This window comes from Artemia franciscana, chromosome 4 (genome assembly GCF_032884065.1).
Source record: "Artemia franciscana chromosome 4, ASM3288406v1, whole genome shotgun sequence".
Lineage (NCBI taxonomy): Eukaryota > Metazoa > Arthropoda > Branchiopoda > Anostraca > Artemiidae > Artemia > Artemia franciscana.
The window spans coordinates 34,816,537-34,833,902 of record NC_088866.1 but is presented as its reverse complement, the minus strand read 5'-3'; the positions used below and the strand labels follow the sequence as shown (position 1 = coordinate 34,833,902).

The 17,366-nt window shown below is 34.9% G+C and overlaps 1 protein-coding gene across 1 annotated transcript in view; it reads left to right on the top strand.

The window, feature by feature from the left end:
* LOC136026346 (spectrin beta chain, non-erythrocytic 1-like) overlaps positions 1-17,366 on the top strand; it is a gene marked incomplete in the record, with an annotated part of 229,939 nt that overhangs the window by 15,341 nt on the left and 197,232 nt on the right. The window contains 2 exon segments of the mRNA XM_065702858.1: positions 655-870; positions 3,847-4,020. Of these exon segments, the coding sequence (XP_065558930.1) occupies positions 751-870; positions 3,847-4,020 (294 nt within the window).

Sequence of the window (17,366 nt, the reverse complement as noted above, 5' to 3'; positions counted from 1 at the left end):
GCTTTAGTGTAATGAAAACAGACAAATATAGAAGTTCGATACGTAAGTTAATTCTCAAGTTACGTATATTTTTTACTAATGAAAATGTTCGTAAAAAATTAAAAGTTCTAGTTGCCTTTTTAAGTAATCAAAAAATTGGAGGGCAACTATGCCTCCTCCCTCGCTCCTTTTTTCCACAAAATCTTCCGATTAATTACAATTAATTAATATGCTAATTTCGTTTTAATTATTTATGTGCGGAGAGGCAAGATCAAAACATGCATTAATTCAAAAACGTCCAGAAATTAAATAAAAAAAAGAACAAGTTTTTTTTAAATGAAAGTAAGGAGCAACATTAAAACTTAAAACGAACAAAAATTACTCCGTATGTGAAAGGGGCTTTTCCTCTTCAACGCCCCGCTCTTTACGCTAAAGTTTCTTACTGTTTTAAAAACTAGAGTTAAGAGAAAGAGTCAAATTTTAGCGTAAAGAGTGACGCGTTGAGGAGGAAAAGCCCCTTTCATATACGGAGTAATTTCTGTTCGTTTTAAGTTTTAATGAATACGTATGAAGAGTCATTGGAGCTCTAAAATTATCAAACTGTTCCGTGTGTTTTTTAAGATTTGATGAATGTGTCTGTTGTATTATATTTATTTACTCTTATTTTATTTTCAGTGACCCCTGGAATAAGGATTTTGGTGATGTGATAAAAGTGTGGTGGTAAACAGGAATTATTTTTATGTGATTATCTATGCAAGAAAATTTCTAATTATGTCTACTAAAGACGATCTAAAAGATTTTGAGCAAGGAAGGATTCGGTTTCTGCAACAAGAACGTTTGAAAATACAGAAGAAGACATTCACAAAATGGGTTAATTCCTTCCTTGATAAGGTAAAATATTCAATATTTACGCAGTTGTTTTAATGTCCCTCTCTCTTTCACTTCTGTCTCCTGGGTTTTACCTTTACATTTGATACCGTATCCTCTCATAGCCGTTGTCGTGTTCCTTAGGAAAAGTCAATCGAAATAATCCATATAAATAGGAATAGACCACAACCCTATTTAAATCCTGATTCCAAACCGAACCCTCACATCTTACAATAACTACAGCAACATCATTCTCGTGAATAGCACTGACCAGCATAATGTACCTATCTGATCATGGTTTCCCAGTAGTTACAACCTAGTAAAGAATGAACCACGACCAATAGTAACCACAAATATTAAAACGCTTTTTGAAAGAAAATATCCAGTGCCGAAAAATTGTCATTTGAAGATAATGGTAAAAGTTTATTGTGAAAACATCGAAAGTTAGCCTGAAAACCCTCAAAAATGGAGCCGGAACGAAATTAAAAGTGCACCATTTAAATCGCCATTGTCGAAACCCCATTCAGGAAATTTACAGCGCTGAAGTGCCCACTTATTTCTCTCTACTTTTCTTTGCCGCTAGTGGGCCGATGGAACAACATAGAGCGGTTTAAGCACTTATTTGAAGGGGAGTTATAAGTCTAGTGCGTTTTGTAATTGACAAAAGATAATATTGTAATAAATGCTAGTTTTCGACAAATTATGGGCCGTCGTCAAAAACCCTGTAGGGAAAATCTCTTTTTTTTTTCTTTTTCTTACCATACAATAATAGGACCTTTAGAATAAGGCCTTTCTATCTGAATGCCCCTCCCCTTTTAAGGTTGAAGAAATTGGTCAGAATAATGAAACCTTGGTGTATGGATTTTAAAAATGTGAAGAGAGATTACAATCATAGAGGGATTTTGTTTACACCCCGAACTGCTCCTCTATATACATATTATTACGCCAATTACCTGTATTATTTGTTTTGACCGGACTATACCGAACTAACCACGATTTCACTTTCCACACTAATCTGTTTCTAAAATAGAAAACTCAAGTTTGCCATCTTTTAAGACGATATACCTGTTGTATTTCAACAGCACCTGTATTGGCAGTCTGAAATTTTGTAAGTTGTCCGAAGATAAAAATATATTGTACTGAATTCCAAAAAGCAATATCATTTAGGGGAAATTTCTGCTCCCAATCCGCTCCCTTGCACAGTTTTGGAACACAGACTTGTGTAGTTTATTTTACTTTAAGTAACTACGGCATTAAACCTTGCCAAACCTGGTCATGACTATCTACCTTAGTTTTGCCCTAGAATGAATGGATGAGCGACTATCGATCAACAATTGAATTGACATCATTTCTGTACAGTTCGATTAAAGACCTATGCTAGCTTTACCTCTCACTCAGAGTATCTGTCTTGGTTTTTTCTCCAATTTGCCATGGCTCTTAACTTTTTAACCTGAAATTTTGTAATGTGTCCGGAGAAAAAAATATATCGTACTGAATTCCGAAAAGGAACATCGTTTAGGGGAAATTTTTGCTCCCAATTCGCTCTCTTGCACAGTATTGCAACACAGACTTGTCTAATTTATTTTAATTGAAGTAACCACGACATTAGTGTCCATGTTAAGCTTTAGTTAAATTATAAACCTCAAAATTGTGGTCTTCTTTCAAACGATGTAGGTAAGGTTATAATAGCCCCAAGATTGGCAACTGCTATTTCGAACATGCTAACTCGCCTGGAACAAAAGGACAAGTCAATGTTCTGATTATTTCCAGATACGAATAAGCAATAATGAAAATTTGATATGAATCTGGCAGAAAGTCAAGCATATAGTATAGGTTAACTTGATGCCATGTTGTTACAGATATCTTTTAATAACAGGACACATTGACAGAGCCGGGGATCCATTCCAGCTGATGAGTTTGTGACTGTCTTGAAATTGACAGTTACCCATCAAAATCCCATAATTTTTCAATTTGTAGCTCAATTTTCATATAAATAACTCTTTTGCTCTTTTAATGGATTCGCCTTACTCTTTTATCCTCGTTAGCTGCCCCCCCCCCCAAAAAAAAAATGTGTGTATGTGTTTATGTGTTTGTGTGAATGCTGGAACAACTGATTACCACCGGAAGTACAGAGCTACAAACTTTGTGTATCGAGAAGGGGGCCGGAGGATGAATCTTGAAAATCAGTTTGTTTTCTGCTACAAAAGCAGACATTTTTTTTCTGGAAGCATGAACATTTTTTTTTCTCTAAGTAGATATATCTTTTAGGGGGAGTGCCTCCTTTTCTTGTGTCTCCTCCCTTTCTGGGGGAGTTTGTACTACCATCGTTGTTGCTATGTCCTATTAAGCCTAAATATTTCATATGTAGTTACGTCGGAGTTAGATTTAAAATTTACGCCGATGTGATAAGCATGAAATTATCGTTGATATGACGTATTTTGCTATAACATGCACTATAACTTATTAATTATGAAGTTTATTGAATCTCATTGTCACCCTAGCCCAAATATTATCAAGTACGTATCTTCACCCCGACACGCACCACGGGAGCCATCACTATTATAGGCTCTATGTTTCTTCTTATGTCTGTCTTTTTTCTATCTGGTCTAAAAATAGAACAGAAATCTTTACCGATTTCATGTTTGCAGTCCTCCAAATGCTGACCTTGTCGTTAAAAAGGCCCAAAGCTCTATCTACCCTCCTAATTTCTACTGAGAACGCAAAGGTCGGTCGAAAACAAAAGAAAGAAAAAAAAAACAAGAGCCCTAAAAACAGTTTTTTTCTGTGGCTCACGTGATACCGCCTATTGAACATCCAGACTGTGGTAACTTCGCTGGTCAATGTCTGTTCTGTAGGAATTTTCTGGGAAACGCGTACATATTTGTACTGCTTGATTTACTTTCTTTCACTTGTCTCGTTTTTTTTCTATTATAAGTGGTTTCTTCTCGCCAAAAAGAAATAAGAACAATTATTCGTTTTTCTTATATTTTTTAATTTCAGGTGGGTCCTTCTATGCATGTAGACAACCTTTTCACGGATCTAGCCGATGGGAAAAAACTCTTGAAACTGCTTGAAATCATAAGTGGTGAAAAACTAGGAAGGCCAAATAATGGCAAAATGAGAGTCCACTTTATAGAAAACGTTAATAAGAGTTTGGCGTTTCTTCACACAAAGGTAAGGACTTAAAATACTTCACAAACGTATATAGGGTAAGGTGCCCAAATCTTAATATGTGCAAAGTGTTACTGCAGTTTATTTCAGATTCTATACCCTAGATGTTAATATCAATTTACTACGAAAACTTGGGCTATTTATCCCTCTTCATATTTTAAAGGAAAGGGGAGGCTAATTTCACACTGGGACCAAAGCTCGACGGAAAGACAAGTAGTATCTACTTTCGGAATTCTAGGTAGGAATTTAGTTTATCTTGATCTCAAGACTAAAGACGGCCTGTCTAAAATAATACTTTATATTAATACAGTTTTAAAGCTAATTGAAATCCTGCGTAATAGAGTGCTGAGATTTCTACGTTACTTTGTTTCAGCTTTTTATGAACAGTTACTAAAGATTGTTGCATCTTCAGTTATTATGCTTGTCTTTACTTGGTTATTATGATTAATTAGTTGCAGTATAGTAAGCAGTATAGTATAGTACAATTGCAGTATAGTAATTATAGTATAGCAGTATAGCAAGTTGTTGTAAGCTAAGAAATGGGTTCGTTCGCAGTCGAAAAAAAACCTTGGAAGATGAGCCTTAGAAGTAAGAGAAGCATACTAGAAGTCATGATAATTGCAGTATCGAATATGGTTCTTATGAGTGGGTTCTACAGTGCGTTAAAGGTTTTTAGGTGAATTGTTCAAAGATAGTCTTAGATGTTGGTTCGAGCGGCTGTATATAAACAAAAATAATTCGGCTGTGTATAATTCTTGATGGAAAATGATACAGATAACTTATAAAAAAGTAATTCCTGCTATTTCCCAAATGAACTATTTTTCACAAATATTTATTTCTCGATGTCTCGGCTTCTTTTGGTATTTATAATCTTTAAAACAAACTCTACCAATAGACAAAAATATTAGTAATTATATCCAGTATCAATACTATTATCAAAATTTTTATTCGAAAATCATTAACTCAAAAGTCTTGAGAAAATTGTCGTTTATTGTTGCTACGCTAATTTTTGCTTCTTGAGAAAATAGGTTTTCGCCCCTTAACTCCTCTCCCCAGACGGCCTTTTTCTGGAAGTTTCAACTTGATTCCTCAGCCGTGAGATAGAACAGGGATATATCCTATTATGCTGATTGGAACTTGACTATATTTGCTGTAGCTCTCTGTTTTATAACATTCCGTGATTTTAAAATGTTACGAACAGTTACAAAGTACATAAAGTAAGATTTTTAAGCAAAACTAATCGATGGACATTATTGTAAAAATGTGTTTAAGGTCATTTGCTGCTATGGGTTATCAATTATCAGCCCAATGCTGGCTAATCCATAGTTGCAGGTGAGCTTAAACACCATCTTTATATTGTGTTGCGTATTCCTAACCTTAACGGAAATTCAAGTCGACGACTTCATAAAGGAATCACTCAAGGATTTATAAGAGTTGAAAAAAGTTACCTGACCGACATTCTGTATTGTTTTTATTTTTTAAATTCTGTTTCTATTCATAAAATAAAGACGTATTTCTAAAGTGGTGCTTACACACCAACTCAGTTTGCTTTTAGACGGCAAATCAACGATTCTACGCGCGATAGTAAACCATAAGATGCCTTTTGGTGCTTTTTTAGGACGAAGACTTTCCACTGCATACCAGTGTAAACGTTATAGTTCTGGAAAATTACACTGTTTTTGAGGTGAATGTATTCAACTATTACATGACAGCTATTTTATTCTAGTGACGGATTGTAATCATTATTGCTCCAATCAGGTAGCCGAAAAAAGAACAAAAAACGACGACAGTAAAGTAATTGCAAATTTATTCTTAAAACCGCACCCATAAAATTGAATTTGTCAAGTCTAAAATCTATATAAAGTGTATGATAAGGTTCAGTAGCTGTATTTATTGGTGTAAGCCCGATTACGATATCATTGTTTTGTCTTTTAGGTATTAAATATGATATTTAATACCTGGTACACATTATTAATTTTAAGGTGGGTCATACTTTTGATAATACCTGCATACAGCCTCCTTCCGATATTTACTTAAGAACCTTTGGTCCCTGACCGACAAAAAACTTCCCTGACTGACGAAAACATTTTCAAAATTACCGTCACTTGTTGGGGTGTCGTACAGGTATTCAAACTAGATGTGCATACATTGTTTAATTTGAATAATGTGGATAACCCAGAAGTAATTTTAGACCTGGTGAGTAATGCAAAACCAAAATAAATATTTACACAAGGAGTCAAAATTCTAGTTCTGACTCAAACATAAATTAAATATTAGCGAAGCAAGAAATATTCCGAATTGAGAAGAAGCTACAGATTTTCCTTGCATAGAAATACAGTTTTTCACTTAGATTGTAAATTCTTACTTAAAGATAGTTTGATAATATATAACATCAAATTACACTATTTCTAAAAATTAAAACTCATAAATTTCGCATTCCAAATTTCTATCTGCTAAAAATAACTTTAAAAGAAGTTATGTATTTAGAAGCATTCTGTTGCCTGATGTTTATTCACTGTTGGATTTTTAAGAAACCAAAACTTTTTATTGTCTACAAAATTTCCCTAACTTTCAACGTGGCATTGTTTCCTCATTTCCAGAATTAATTATCCGCAACTTCCTCTTAAGAACTTGTGACTTCGTGGCATTCCTTTATAAAACAGAATAAATTGAGTCTGTGCATTTGCATGAAACAGAATGTTTCACAAGAGATAGTCCAGTTTCTCATTTTAATTGTTTGTAGAGCCTTATCTGACGAATGTCAATAGAAAAATTAGCAGAGAAAATTAAAAAAGAAGATTATTACAGTTTGCTGCAGCAATGATCTGGTTGGGGAAATATCTCCGATTCGTTGTGCTTGCTTATGTTATTGAGAATGGATTGTGGCGGTTCTGGGACAGGGGGTTATGAGGTGCAGCTGCCCCCTTAACAGTTTTCCTGACATCCGACATTAAATTTCTTTTATTTCGTATTTTATACTCCTGTTAAGATACCTCGCCCCTTCAGATTATGAGGTCTTAAACCGCTACCGAGAATGATGTTTATTTTATTATCAATTTGGATTTTGTAAATTTGCTTCTAAAAATCATTCGCTGTTTTATGGTAAAGAATGTCCTGAATATACATAGCTACGAATCAATCAAGTACTCTGACAGCAAAGTTTTTTGTAGCGTGGACTTGGTCAAATATGGACGTGGACTTGGACTGTTTTGAGAATGCATCCTTGCCTCTATGGGTTTTGCGTTCCAATCAGTTTTTCTAAAATCCAACGTTTTTCTAAAAGCGTGAATACAGTAATGACCATGCTTCCGGTGCCAAGGTCCCATGGAGTGTTGCAGTAACTAGAACCTATGACCCTATGGGTCACAGTTGCAGAGCAGCACATTTAGCTATATCTCACAGGGGCATGCTCTCTTGTCGTTTATACAAACTGCATCGGTATTGCCATTAAACTTCGAAAGCGCTATTAACCATCTTCCTACTATCTTCGAGTAACCGGCTTGGGGTGTAGCTTTTCGGACGATAGTGGTTTCCAGAGTCTATTTTTTATTTTGATTTGAAATCATGTTTGTTATTTTTCCTGTTCGAAATTATCATATCTTTTTTTCGTAATTTACGTACTATCGTTATGTTGAATCTGAATAATAATTCTTATTTCCAAATTTACTTGGATTGAAAAATTTTGTCTCGCGCTATTTTTAAGCAGGAGATTTGTTCGTAATTACAAACTATTATTATATTGAATCTGAATAATATTTACTATTTCCAAATTAACGTGGATTGGGGAATTTGTCTTGCACTTTTTCATAAAAAAGTACTTTAATATTACCATTAAACTTCGATTAAGCCACAGATAATTCTCTCTACAATCTTCTGAGCAACCTGCTTGCGATGTATTCGAGTTTCGAACGATAGTGTCGTGAAGGGTGTACTTTTTATTTCGATTCGACATCATGTTTGAGAGCTTTCAGGCTCTTTTTTGAAATTCTCATAACTGTCTTTGTCCTGTATGGCAAACTTTTATTATTCTGAATCTGCAGAACAGTTATTATTTCCAAATTGAAGTTGATTGGGAAATTTTTCTGACTAAACAATTCCTTGGAATACGGGTTTTTAACTTTTGATTACTATGGGCCGTGGTTTGCTCTTTGTTAGGCTGAAATATGGTAAATTAATCTTAATCCGAGTGACTGCCCCTTTCAACAATCGTGTAAACCATTTGATACGAGCCATGCTTGGTGGAAATATGCCAAGCGTGGCGCGGTTGGCGGAAGTCTGCCTAAGCGTCGTGCATATTGTATTATATGCAGTATAAGAAGCGGTATTCCAAGATGTACGCCAGATGGCAGAAGCTGGGTAACTCTTCGTCTTATTATAAATCTAAAAAACTTTAATTATACCCTAAGAACAAACGAAGCAAAAGAGAAGAACATTGATGGATTTAACCTTAAAATACCTAGTATTATGTCAGCTTCAATAAGTTCCGACTACTATTGATTGATTTTTCTGGAGATTAATCGTATTAAGTTTCGCCCAATTTCTCAGTGTAATCAAAAGAGTCATCAACAACTTCCTACTTGTCATTAATCTTTTCTTTTAGACCGCCCAGTTACGATTAATTTGAGAAAGCTGTAACCAAAGATTGCATATTTTTTATTTTATTTTAAGGTTTGGATTTTTCTAGTTTTCATCTTATTCTTGGTGTTTAAAGCATAAGAGTTTAAGTCGAAGCTCTGTTTTTTTTTTTTTTTTCTATCACTCTTCAACTCTCTTTCAAACGTGATACGGAGTATTTGAAGCATTTCTTTATATATCAATACACAAATATAACTAAGTGTCTGTCGCCTTGACAGGAATAATTGTCGTGGTAGCAACTCTGATGTTGACTGACCCTAGTGATTGATTTAGGTATCAAAAATCATTTTAGTAGATGTCTCTTAAAATTTTAAAAATAAAGGATTTACTTCTAAAATTACAACTTAAAACGAAAATTTATGAAAAGGGAATTTTGCAGTTAATATGTGTTAGTTTTGGCAATCTCTATAATGTCATCAAACATACAAGGAAAAATTATGCTCCACAGGAAGTAATCTGGGGTTGGGAGGGGGTCAGAGGGGGCACTTGCCCCGGGCGCAGAAAGTTTAAAGGCGCAAAATTTGAGACAGATAGTTTAATGGTTATAATCGCTTTGTAATTTTTTTTTTAAGTAGTGGGCGCAGTTAATAAATAATTATAAATTATTAAGTTAATAATAAAAATAAGAATAAATTAGAAAATAAAAAATGATTGAATAATAATAACTGAAAAAAGTATAAATAATTAAATAATAAAAATATTATTAATTAATTAATAAATACATAATAGTTTTGCCAATAAATTGAGTTTTTTTTTAAATTTGACCTACAAATTTGTTGGGAGACAAGGGGGAGGGCTAATCAAGATTTTGTCCTGGGCACAAGAGGCCGAAACTGCCACTGATGGGGTTTTGTGATTTCATTCCCTTGGCGTAAATGTGGCAAAAATAACGAAATTGAGATAATTTTGCCTGGAAATGGTCATTTTTTATATTCAAACCATAATTTTTCAGTTTGTAAAAGTTTATTTTTATTGATAAGATTGTTTTCCTTCCATTATAAATAGATACAGGAATATATGCTTTTTCGTATCCGACAAAGCGGCAAGGCCGATGCCAGGGTTTGGCGAAAAGGGTGGCCACGTAAGACCCTGCGCTAGTGGGGGCTCAGAGCGTGGCCCTCTTGATACTTCGATATAGAAGGCGTGGCCAGCATTTCGACTGTGGTCGGCCAGTTGGACGTAAAGGTTTGAAAATAGCGCGCAAGCATAGATTTTAACACCTAGCTTGTGCTTAAATTAATCTTAATTCAGTTTTAACCGTCTTTAAGTAAACTTGCTGAAAGTACTAATGAAACTCATGATAATATTTTATTCTTGTATTCATAAATGTATCGGCCCAGTAGTAACCGAAACTCTAATGAAAGGAAGCCTACGAGCCTCAGAAAATTTGACTGATTTAAGAAAAAGGGAGGGAATGAAATCATATAGTCAGATTCAGCACATAAGAGAACCCCAAGCAGAGAATTCAAGCTCTTCTTTACAAAAATGTTGATTTTTTTGCTAGAAGAAAGATCACGAGCACGTGATTATTCGTTGTGTTTTTTCCCTAGGGATGATCGTATCGAACCAATGGTCCTAGAAGGCTGGAATATGGCTCATATGAATGGAAACTAAAAGTTCTAGTTCCCTTCTTAAGTGACCAGAAACAATGTAAGACAACTAACCTCACTCTCATGCCCCCTTTTCCCCATTGACATCTTCAAAATTTTGAGAGCCATTTGATTCAGCAATGTTTAAAGGTCCGATAATTATGCCTTTGGGGATGACATGACCCCCCTACATTCCCTGGGGAAAGGAATGTAAGCTATGCAATCTGCCCATTGTTTACAGAAATATGAGGAAACTATTTGGGGATACTTTTCTGCGGGGGATTTCCCAAGGGTAGAATTTTCCATAAAGTGGAAAGCTTCCAGAGGGAGTTTTCCAGGGGGAATTTTTACACATAGAAGATAAAATTTTCCAGGGGAATTTTCGGGAGGGGTTATTTTCAGCGAGGAGGGAATTGTTCAATCAATAATTTATTAATACAAAAAAAAACTATCTAACAGTTCGTGGTAACAAACTGTAGTAAGGAGCGACCCGGCTCAATAGTAACCAAAACTCTAAAGAAAAAGGAATTTTAATACCAATAGTTACATCGAAAGACTCACATTTCTATGCTGATTTTAAATATATAAGTTTGATCAAGTTTAGTCTTAGCCATCAAAAGTTACGAGCCGGAGAAAATTTGCCTTATTTTAGAAAGTAGGGGAAAACAACCCCTAAAAGTCATTGGATCTTCAAAATCACACCATCAATTTCAACGCATCAGAGAATCCTACTATAGAAGTTTCAAACTCCTATCTACAAAAATGTGGAATGTTGTATTTTGTGCCAGAAAACAGATCACGGACGCGTGTTTATTTGTTTTTTGTTTTTTTTTTTCCAGGGATAATCGTATCGACCCAGTGGTTCTACAATGTCGCGAGAGGGCTCTTTCTAACGGAAATTAAAAGTTCTAGTTCCCTTTGTAAGTGATCAAAAAATTGGAGGGCACCTAGGCCCCCTCCCACGCTAATTTTTTCCCCAAAGTCACCAGATCAAAATTCTGAGATAGCCATTTTGGTTATAATTATGTCTTTATAATTATAATAATTATGTTTTTCGGGACGACTTAATCCCCCACAGCTACCGGGGGAGGGGTTGCAAGTTAAAGACTTTGACCATTGTTTATATATAATAATAATAATAATAATAATAATAATAATAATAATAATTTAGTTATCACCCATTTCACAAAACAGATGTTAAGTGGACTAAATACAAAAGAAAAACAGCAAAAGTAAAACAAGAAACAAAAATAGTAATATATAGTAATACTAAATAGTAATACTTAATATTACTATATTACTATATAGGAGGGGGTTACGTGGGAGGATCTTTGGAATTTATCATGAGGGAAGAGAATGACCATGAAGGGGCTGCTGGATTTTCTAGCATTATTTATAAAAAAAGAAAAAAATAATGAGAAATTAAATAAAGAAAAATTTTCAGCTGGAAGTAAGGAGCAGCATTAAAACCTAAAAATAACAGAAATTATTACGTAAATAAGGGGATTCATCTCCTCCCCACCCCTTTGTTTAATCAAAATCGTCCGATCAAAACTATGAGAAAGCCATTTAGCCGAAAAAAAGAATAAATATGCAAATTTCTTTTTAATTATTCATGTCCGGGGATTCAAAATCAAAACATGTATTAATTCAAAAACGTTCAGAATTTAAATAAAAAAAAAGTTTTTTTTTAACTGCATGTAAGGAGCGACATTAAAACTTAAAACGAACAGAAATTATCCCGTGTATGAAAGGGGTTGTCCACTCCTCAACGCATCGCTCTTTAAACTAAGGCTTTTTATTGTTTTAAAAAGTAGAGTTGTTAGGAAGAGTCAAACTTTCGCGTAAAGAGCGAGGCGTTGAGGAGGGGACAACCACTTTCATATACGGAATGATTTCTGTTCGTTTTAAGTTTTAATGTTACTCCTTGCTTGCAGTTAAAACTTGGTTTTCAATTATTTAATTACAAACGTAAAACGGTTACTTGACCCGAGAAGCTTGGCCGGTAGTGGGCCACACGATACAATGATAAAACACTGTAACAATGATAAAACACTGTAATATGACAAGGACATCTAACAGATAGGAAGGTTTCTGAAAGTGATTTTGAAAAAGAGAAGGGAGACATATAGATTGGGATAGAATTTAAAAAAAAAGAGAGAAAAATTACTGGACTGGAAAGACCGGCCGAGGAACTGCCTATGCAGAGAGAGAGAGAAACTGCCCTTGCAAAGTTCATGAAGATTCTTTTCGATGAGGGACTTCAGAAAGGGAATTTTTAGGCGAGAGAATTTACACTGAAAGTAAAACTTAAAACATGAAGCAACTGAAAGTAAAACCAACATTAAAACTTAAAACAAACAAATATTATTCCGTGTATGAAAAGGGCTGCCCCTTCCTCAGCCCTTTCATCTAAAGTTTAACTTTTTGGCCCAGTTCTGCAAAAATGACTCCTGAAACAGATGTTTAATATTCCTATTAAACGTTTAATAAGAATATGACGATTTTTAAAGGACTAAGAACTTTAGCGTAATGACCGTTGAAGAAGGGAAAGTCGCCCTCGCATACGAAATAATTTCTATTCTTTTCAAGTTTTATCGTTGCTACTTACTTTTAGTTGAAAAACTTTTTTTTTATTCAATAAAATAAAGGAAGCATTTTTGCGCATTATTCGTAAATTCAAACACATTGCTATCCAAGTTTTTCCAAGAGTCATATCAGAATCAAAACTTGTAAATATACTTCACTGAAAAGTTAACGACGAAACTGTGATGAAAGCTCTGGTTGTCTTGGTGTAAAAATGAAAGACAAGAATAGCTTACATAACGAAGACGGATTGCCACAGGCTACATGGTACTGATAGTGCATTTATCCGCTGTGGAAGTCCGTCCAGATTTAGCAATCCGTGCGGAGATTCCATCCGTTTTTGTGGTTCAAAAACTCTAGTTTTCGCAACGATTTGGTCAAATCAGGACGGATTCTTGGCAAAGTTTTTAAATGAATAAACCATGACTATGGATCATCAAAAACTTCATGATCTTAAATATTGGTTCAAGGCTATCCCAGCTTGTATAATACTGCTCGCCCAGGCTATAAGAAAACCAAGAAAGATAGTGTCATTTGGCTCTCTATTGCTCAACAGCTTTCAGAGGAGGGTTACGCTGATGAATTTATTTGAAAACTTTTCTTTAAAACGTAGCGTTTTCTGGGCCATCGTTCGAAAAGATACGGACGAATTTCCGCAATGTGTAAATGAACCATGCATTTCTTTGAAGCCGGCTTGATACATACGATGTGTGTTGATATCGGCGGGGTACGTAACGTAACGAAGCACTGCAAAATTCAGTCTGGCCTGGGCCTTGTATCCCCTATCACCTTGGCGTCGATTCTGAACGCGTATTAAATGGGAAAAAATTGTGATGCTTCATCTGGGAAATGCATTATTTTTATTTTATTATTATTTTTTTATCCTTTCAAAGTTGCTTTCGCGTTTATAACGAAATATTATTTTCTTTGAAAAAAAATCATGCTTTTTAAAGAGGTACGTGGAAGAATGTTATTTTCCTATAGTAATATCCTACCAAAGTGTTTTTAGTAGGACGAAATCATGATGCTTTATCCTGATTGCATAAAAAACTAGTTTTTTTTAACTGAAAGTAAGGAGCGACATTAAAACTTAAAACGAACAGAAATTACTCCGTATATGAAATGGGTTGTCCCCTCCGCAATCCCTCGCTCTTTACGCTAAAGCTTTTAATTGTTTTAAAAAGCAGAATTGTAGCAAAAAGTCAAACTTTAACGTAAAGACCGAGGGATTGCGGAGGGGACAACCCATTTCATATACGGAGTAATTTCTGTTCGTTTTAAGTTTTAATGTCGCTCCTTACTTTCGGTTAAAAAACCTAGTTTTTTTATTTAATTTCTGAACGTTTTTGAATTAATGCATGTTTGACTTTGGCTCTCCGTACATAAATTATTAAAATGAAATTTGCATATTAATTCCTTTTTTGGCTAAATGGCTTTCTCTTAGTTTTGATCAGACGATTTTGAGAAATAAGGGATGGGGAAGGAGGCCTAGTTGCCATGCAATTTTTCGGTTACATAAAAAGGCAACTATAAATTTTAATTTTTCACGAATTTTTTTATTAGTAAAAAATATAAATAACTTAAGAATTAACTTACGTAACAAACTTTTATATTCTTTAATTCTTATTATGTATATGAGGGGGTTTGTACCCTCGTTAATACCTCGTTTTTTACACTAAATCGTAAGTTTTGTCCCAATTCTTTAAGAATGACCCCTGAATCAGAAAGGCCGTAGAATAAATAGTTGAAATAACTAAAAATACTATAGCATAAAGAGCGAGGTATTTATCTCCTCGTAAATACCTCGCTCTTTATGCTAAAGTATTTTTAGAACCCCTCATATGCGTAATAATCTCTGTTAGTTTCAAGTTTCAATGCTACTCTTTACTTTCAATTGAAAAAATCTTTTCCATGTTTATTTTTTCATTGTTTTTTTTTTAGTAATTTTAGAAAATCCTGCGCCCTTTTCATTGAATTTCTGTTCGCCCATGATATATTTCTCCAAGGAAAGATCCTCCCACATAGCCCCCTCCCCTCATACCCACCCTCAAAACCAAAAAAAAATTCCCTGAAAACGACTGCACACTTCCCAATAACCATTATTATATGTAAACACTGGTCGAAGTTTGTAACTTGCAGCCCCTCCCCCAGGGACTGTTGGGGAGTAAGTCATTCCCAAAGACATAGTTATTATGGTTTTTGAATATGCAGAACAAAATGGCTATCTCAAAATTTTGATCTGTTGACTTTGGAGAAAAAATGAGCGTGGGAGGGGGCCTAGGTGCCCTCCAATTTTTTTGGTCACTTAAAAAGGGCACTAGAACTTTTCATTTCCGTTAGAATGAGCCCTCTTGCGACATTCTAGGACCACTTGGTCGATACGATGACCCCTGGAAAAAAAACAAAAAAAAAACAAAGAGAGAACCCCTCATATGCGTAATAATCTCTGTTAGTTTCAAGTTTCAATGCTACTCTTTACTTTCAATTGAAAAAATCTTTTCCATGTTTATTTTTTCATTGTTTTTTTTTTTTTTTAGTAATTTTAGAAAATCCTGCGCCCTTTTCATTGAATTTCTGTTCGCCCATGATATATTTCTCCAAGGAAAGATCCTCCCACATAGCCCCCTCCCCTCATACCCACCCTCAAAATAAAAAAAAATTCCCTGAAAACGACTGCACACTTCCCAATAACCATTATTATATGTAAACACTGGTCGAAGTTTGTAACTTGCAGCCCCTCCCCCAGGGACTGTTGGGGAGTAAGTCATTCCCAAAGACATAGTTATTATGGTTTTTGACTATGCAGAACAAAATGGCTATCTCAAAATTTTGATCTGTTGACTTTGGAGAAAAATGAGCGTGGGAGGGGGCCTAGGTGCCCTCCAATTTTTTTGGTCACTTAAAAAGGGCACTAGAACTTTCAATTTCAGTTAGAATGAGCCCTCTCGCGACATTCTAGGACCACTCAGTCGATTGCGACATTCTAGGACCACTTGGTCGATACGATGACCCCTGGAAAAAAAAAACAAAAAAAAAAAAACAAATAAACACGCACCCGTGATTTGTCTTCTGGCAAAAAATGCGAAATCCCACATTTTTGTAGATTGGACCTTGAAATTTTTTCTATAGGGTTCTCTGATACGCTGAATGCGATGGTGTGATCGCAGGGATTCGTTAAGATCCTGTGACTTTTAGGGGGTGTTTTCCCCTATTTTCAAAAATAAGGCACATTTTCTCAGGCTCGTAACTTTTGATGACAAAGACTAAATTGGATGAAACTTATATATTTAAAATCAGCATGAAAATCTGATTCTTTTGATATATCTTTTAGCATCGAAGCTCCGTTTTTTAGAGTTTCGTTTACTATTGAGCCGGGTCGCTCCTTACTACAGTTCGTTACCACGAACTGTTTGAAAATACATTTTCGGAAAACCTTCACACAAACACACCCCTTCCCTTAAATGTTTGGACTTAATGTTAGAAGCAACATTTCTGACATCTATCAAACATGAGCATATAAATTTTTGCCTCTAATTTATACAATACTCAGTTTGTTTTCGTTCTTTTTTAATTATTGATGCATTCCTGTTCAGTTACTCGTTGTTGCGGTGCAATCTACTGCGGATCCTTTAAAATTTAGTTGATCATTCAAATGCGCTAAAGAAAATTTAAGGGGCTATTCTGATCGCGTGACTACCATTAATTTTTCCATGGTTATATATGAAAGTTAATTTGAAGTTGAAAGAAATTTTTGAATCTGTTTTAAGGTTAAACATAGTTTCACTAACGTTTAAAAGGATGAATTTAGAGGGAACAAAATCAGGTTTAAAAGTTCATCAAGATTCAGCCGAAAGACAATATAATTTAATTCTTTGTGTGCACTTTACAGTGGCAAGCTTTCATATTTCATCATCATTTCTATGTAAGTCACGAGGATGAATATGTGGAAGTCAGAGTGTCCACATTAAGTCTGAACTTCATTTTGAGGTTGTTATGTGTAGGTCTTTATATAAACGGAAGAACAAATTGGTTTCGTTCACTTTATCGGTACATAGCCAAGCTCTGTTAGGTCGTTCTTGAGGTTTGCTGGAAATGTGAAAAAAAGGAAGCTGCTCTGCTGTCTGTGAGTCACGTTTGCTCTTTACTAGGTTGCAGCTACTACTGCAACCGTCATACCAGGTAAGTACATAGTAGTGATTAGTGCTTTGAACGGGGACAATACGCCTATTCCTGTGGCTAAGATAGAAAGTGAGTCTAATTGTTGATTCAGTTTGGAATCAGGAAATTAAATAGTGTTGTTTCCTATCTCCATTTACATGGGTTATTTTGATGAATCATGTCCTAAGGAACTCTGCAAAGGCTATGGGAGAACATGATATCAAACGGGATTTCAATGTCACAGATTTTTTGTGAAAGTTTTAGCGAAATGAAGGACATTTTGGTAGTTTTAGAGAGTTCAGTGTGCGAAAATAGGTTTGAAAAATAACTTTCAGAAATCAAAGTCGTTTTGACTAGAAATGAATGATGATGAAGAGACGG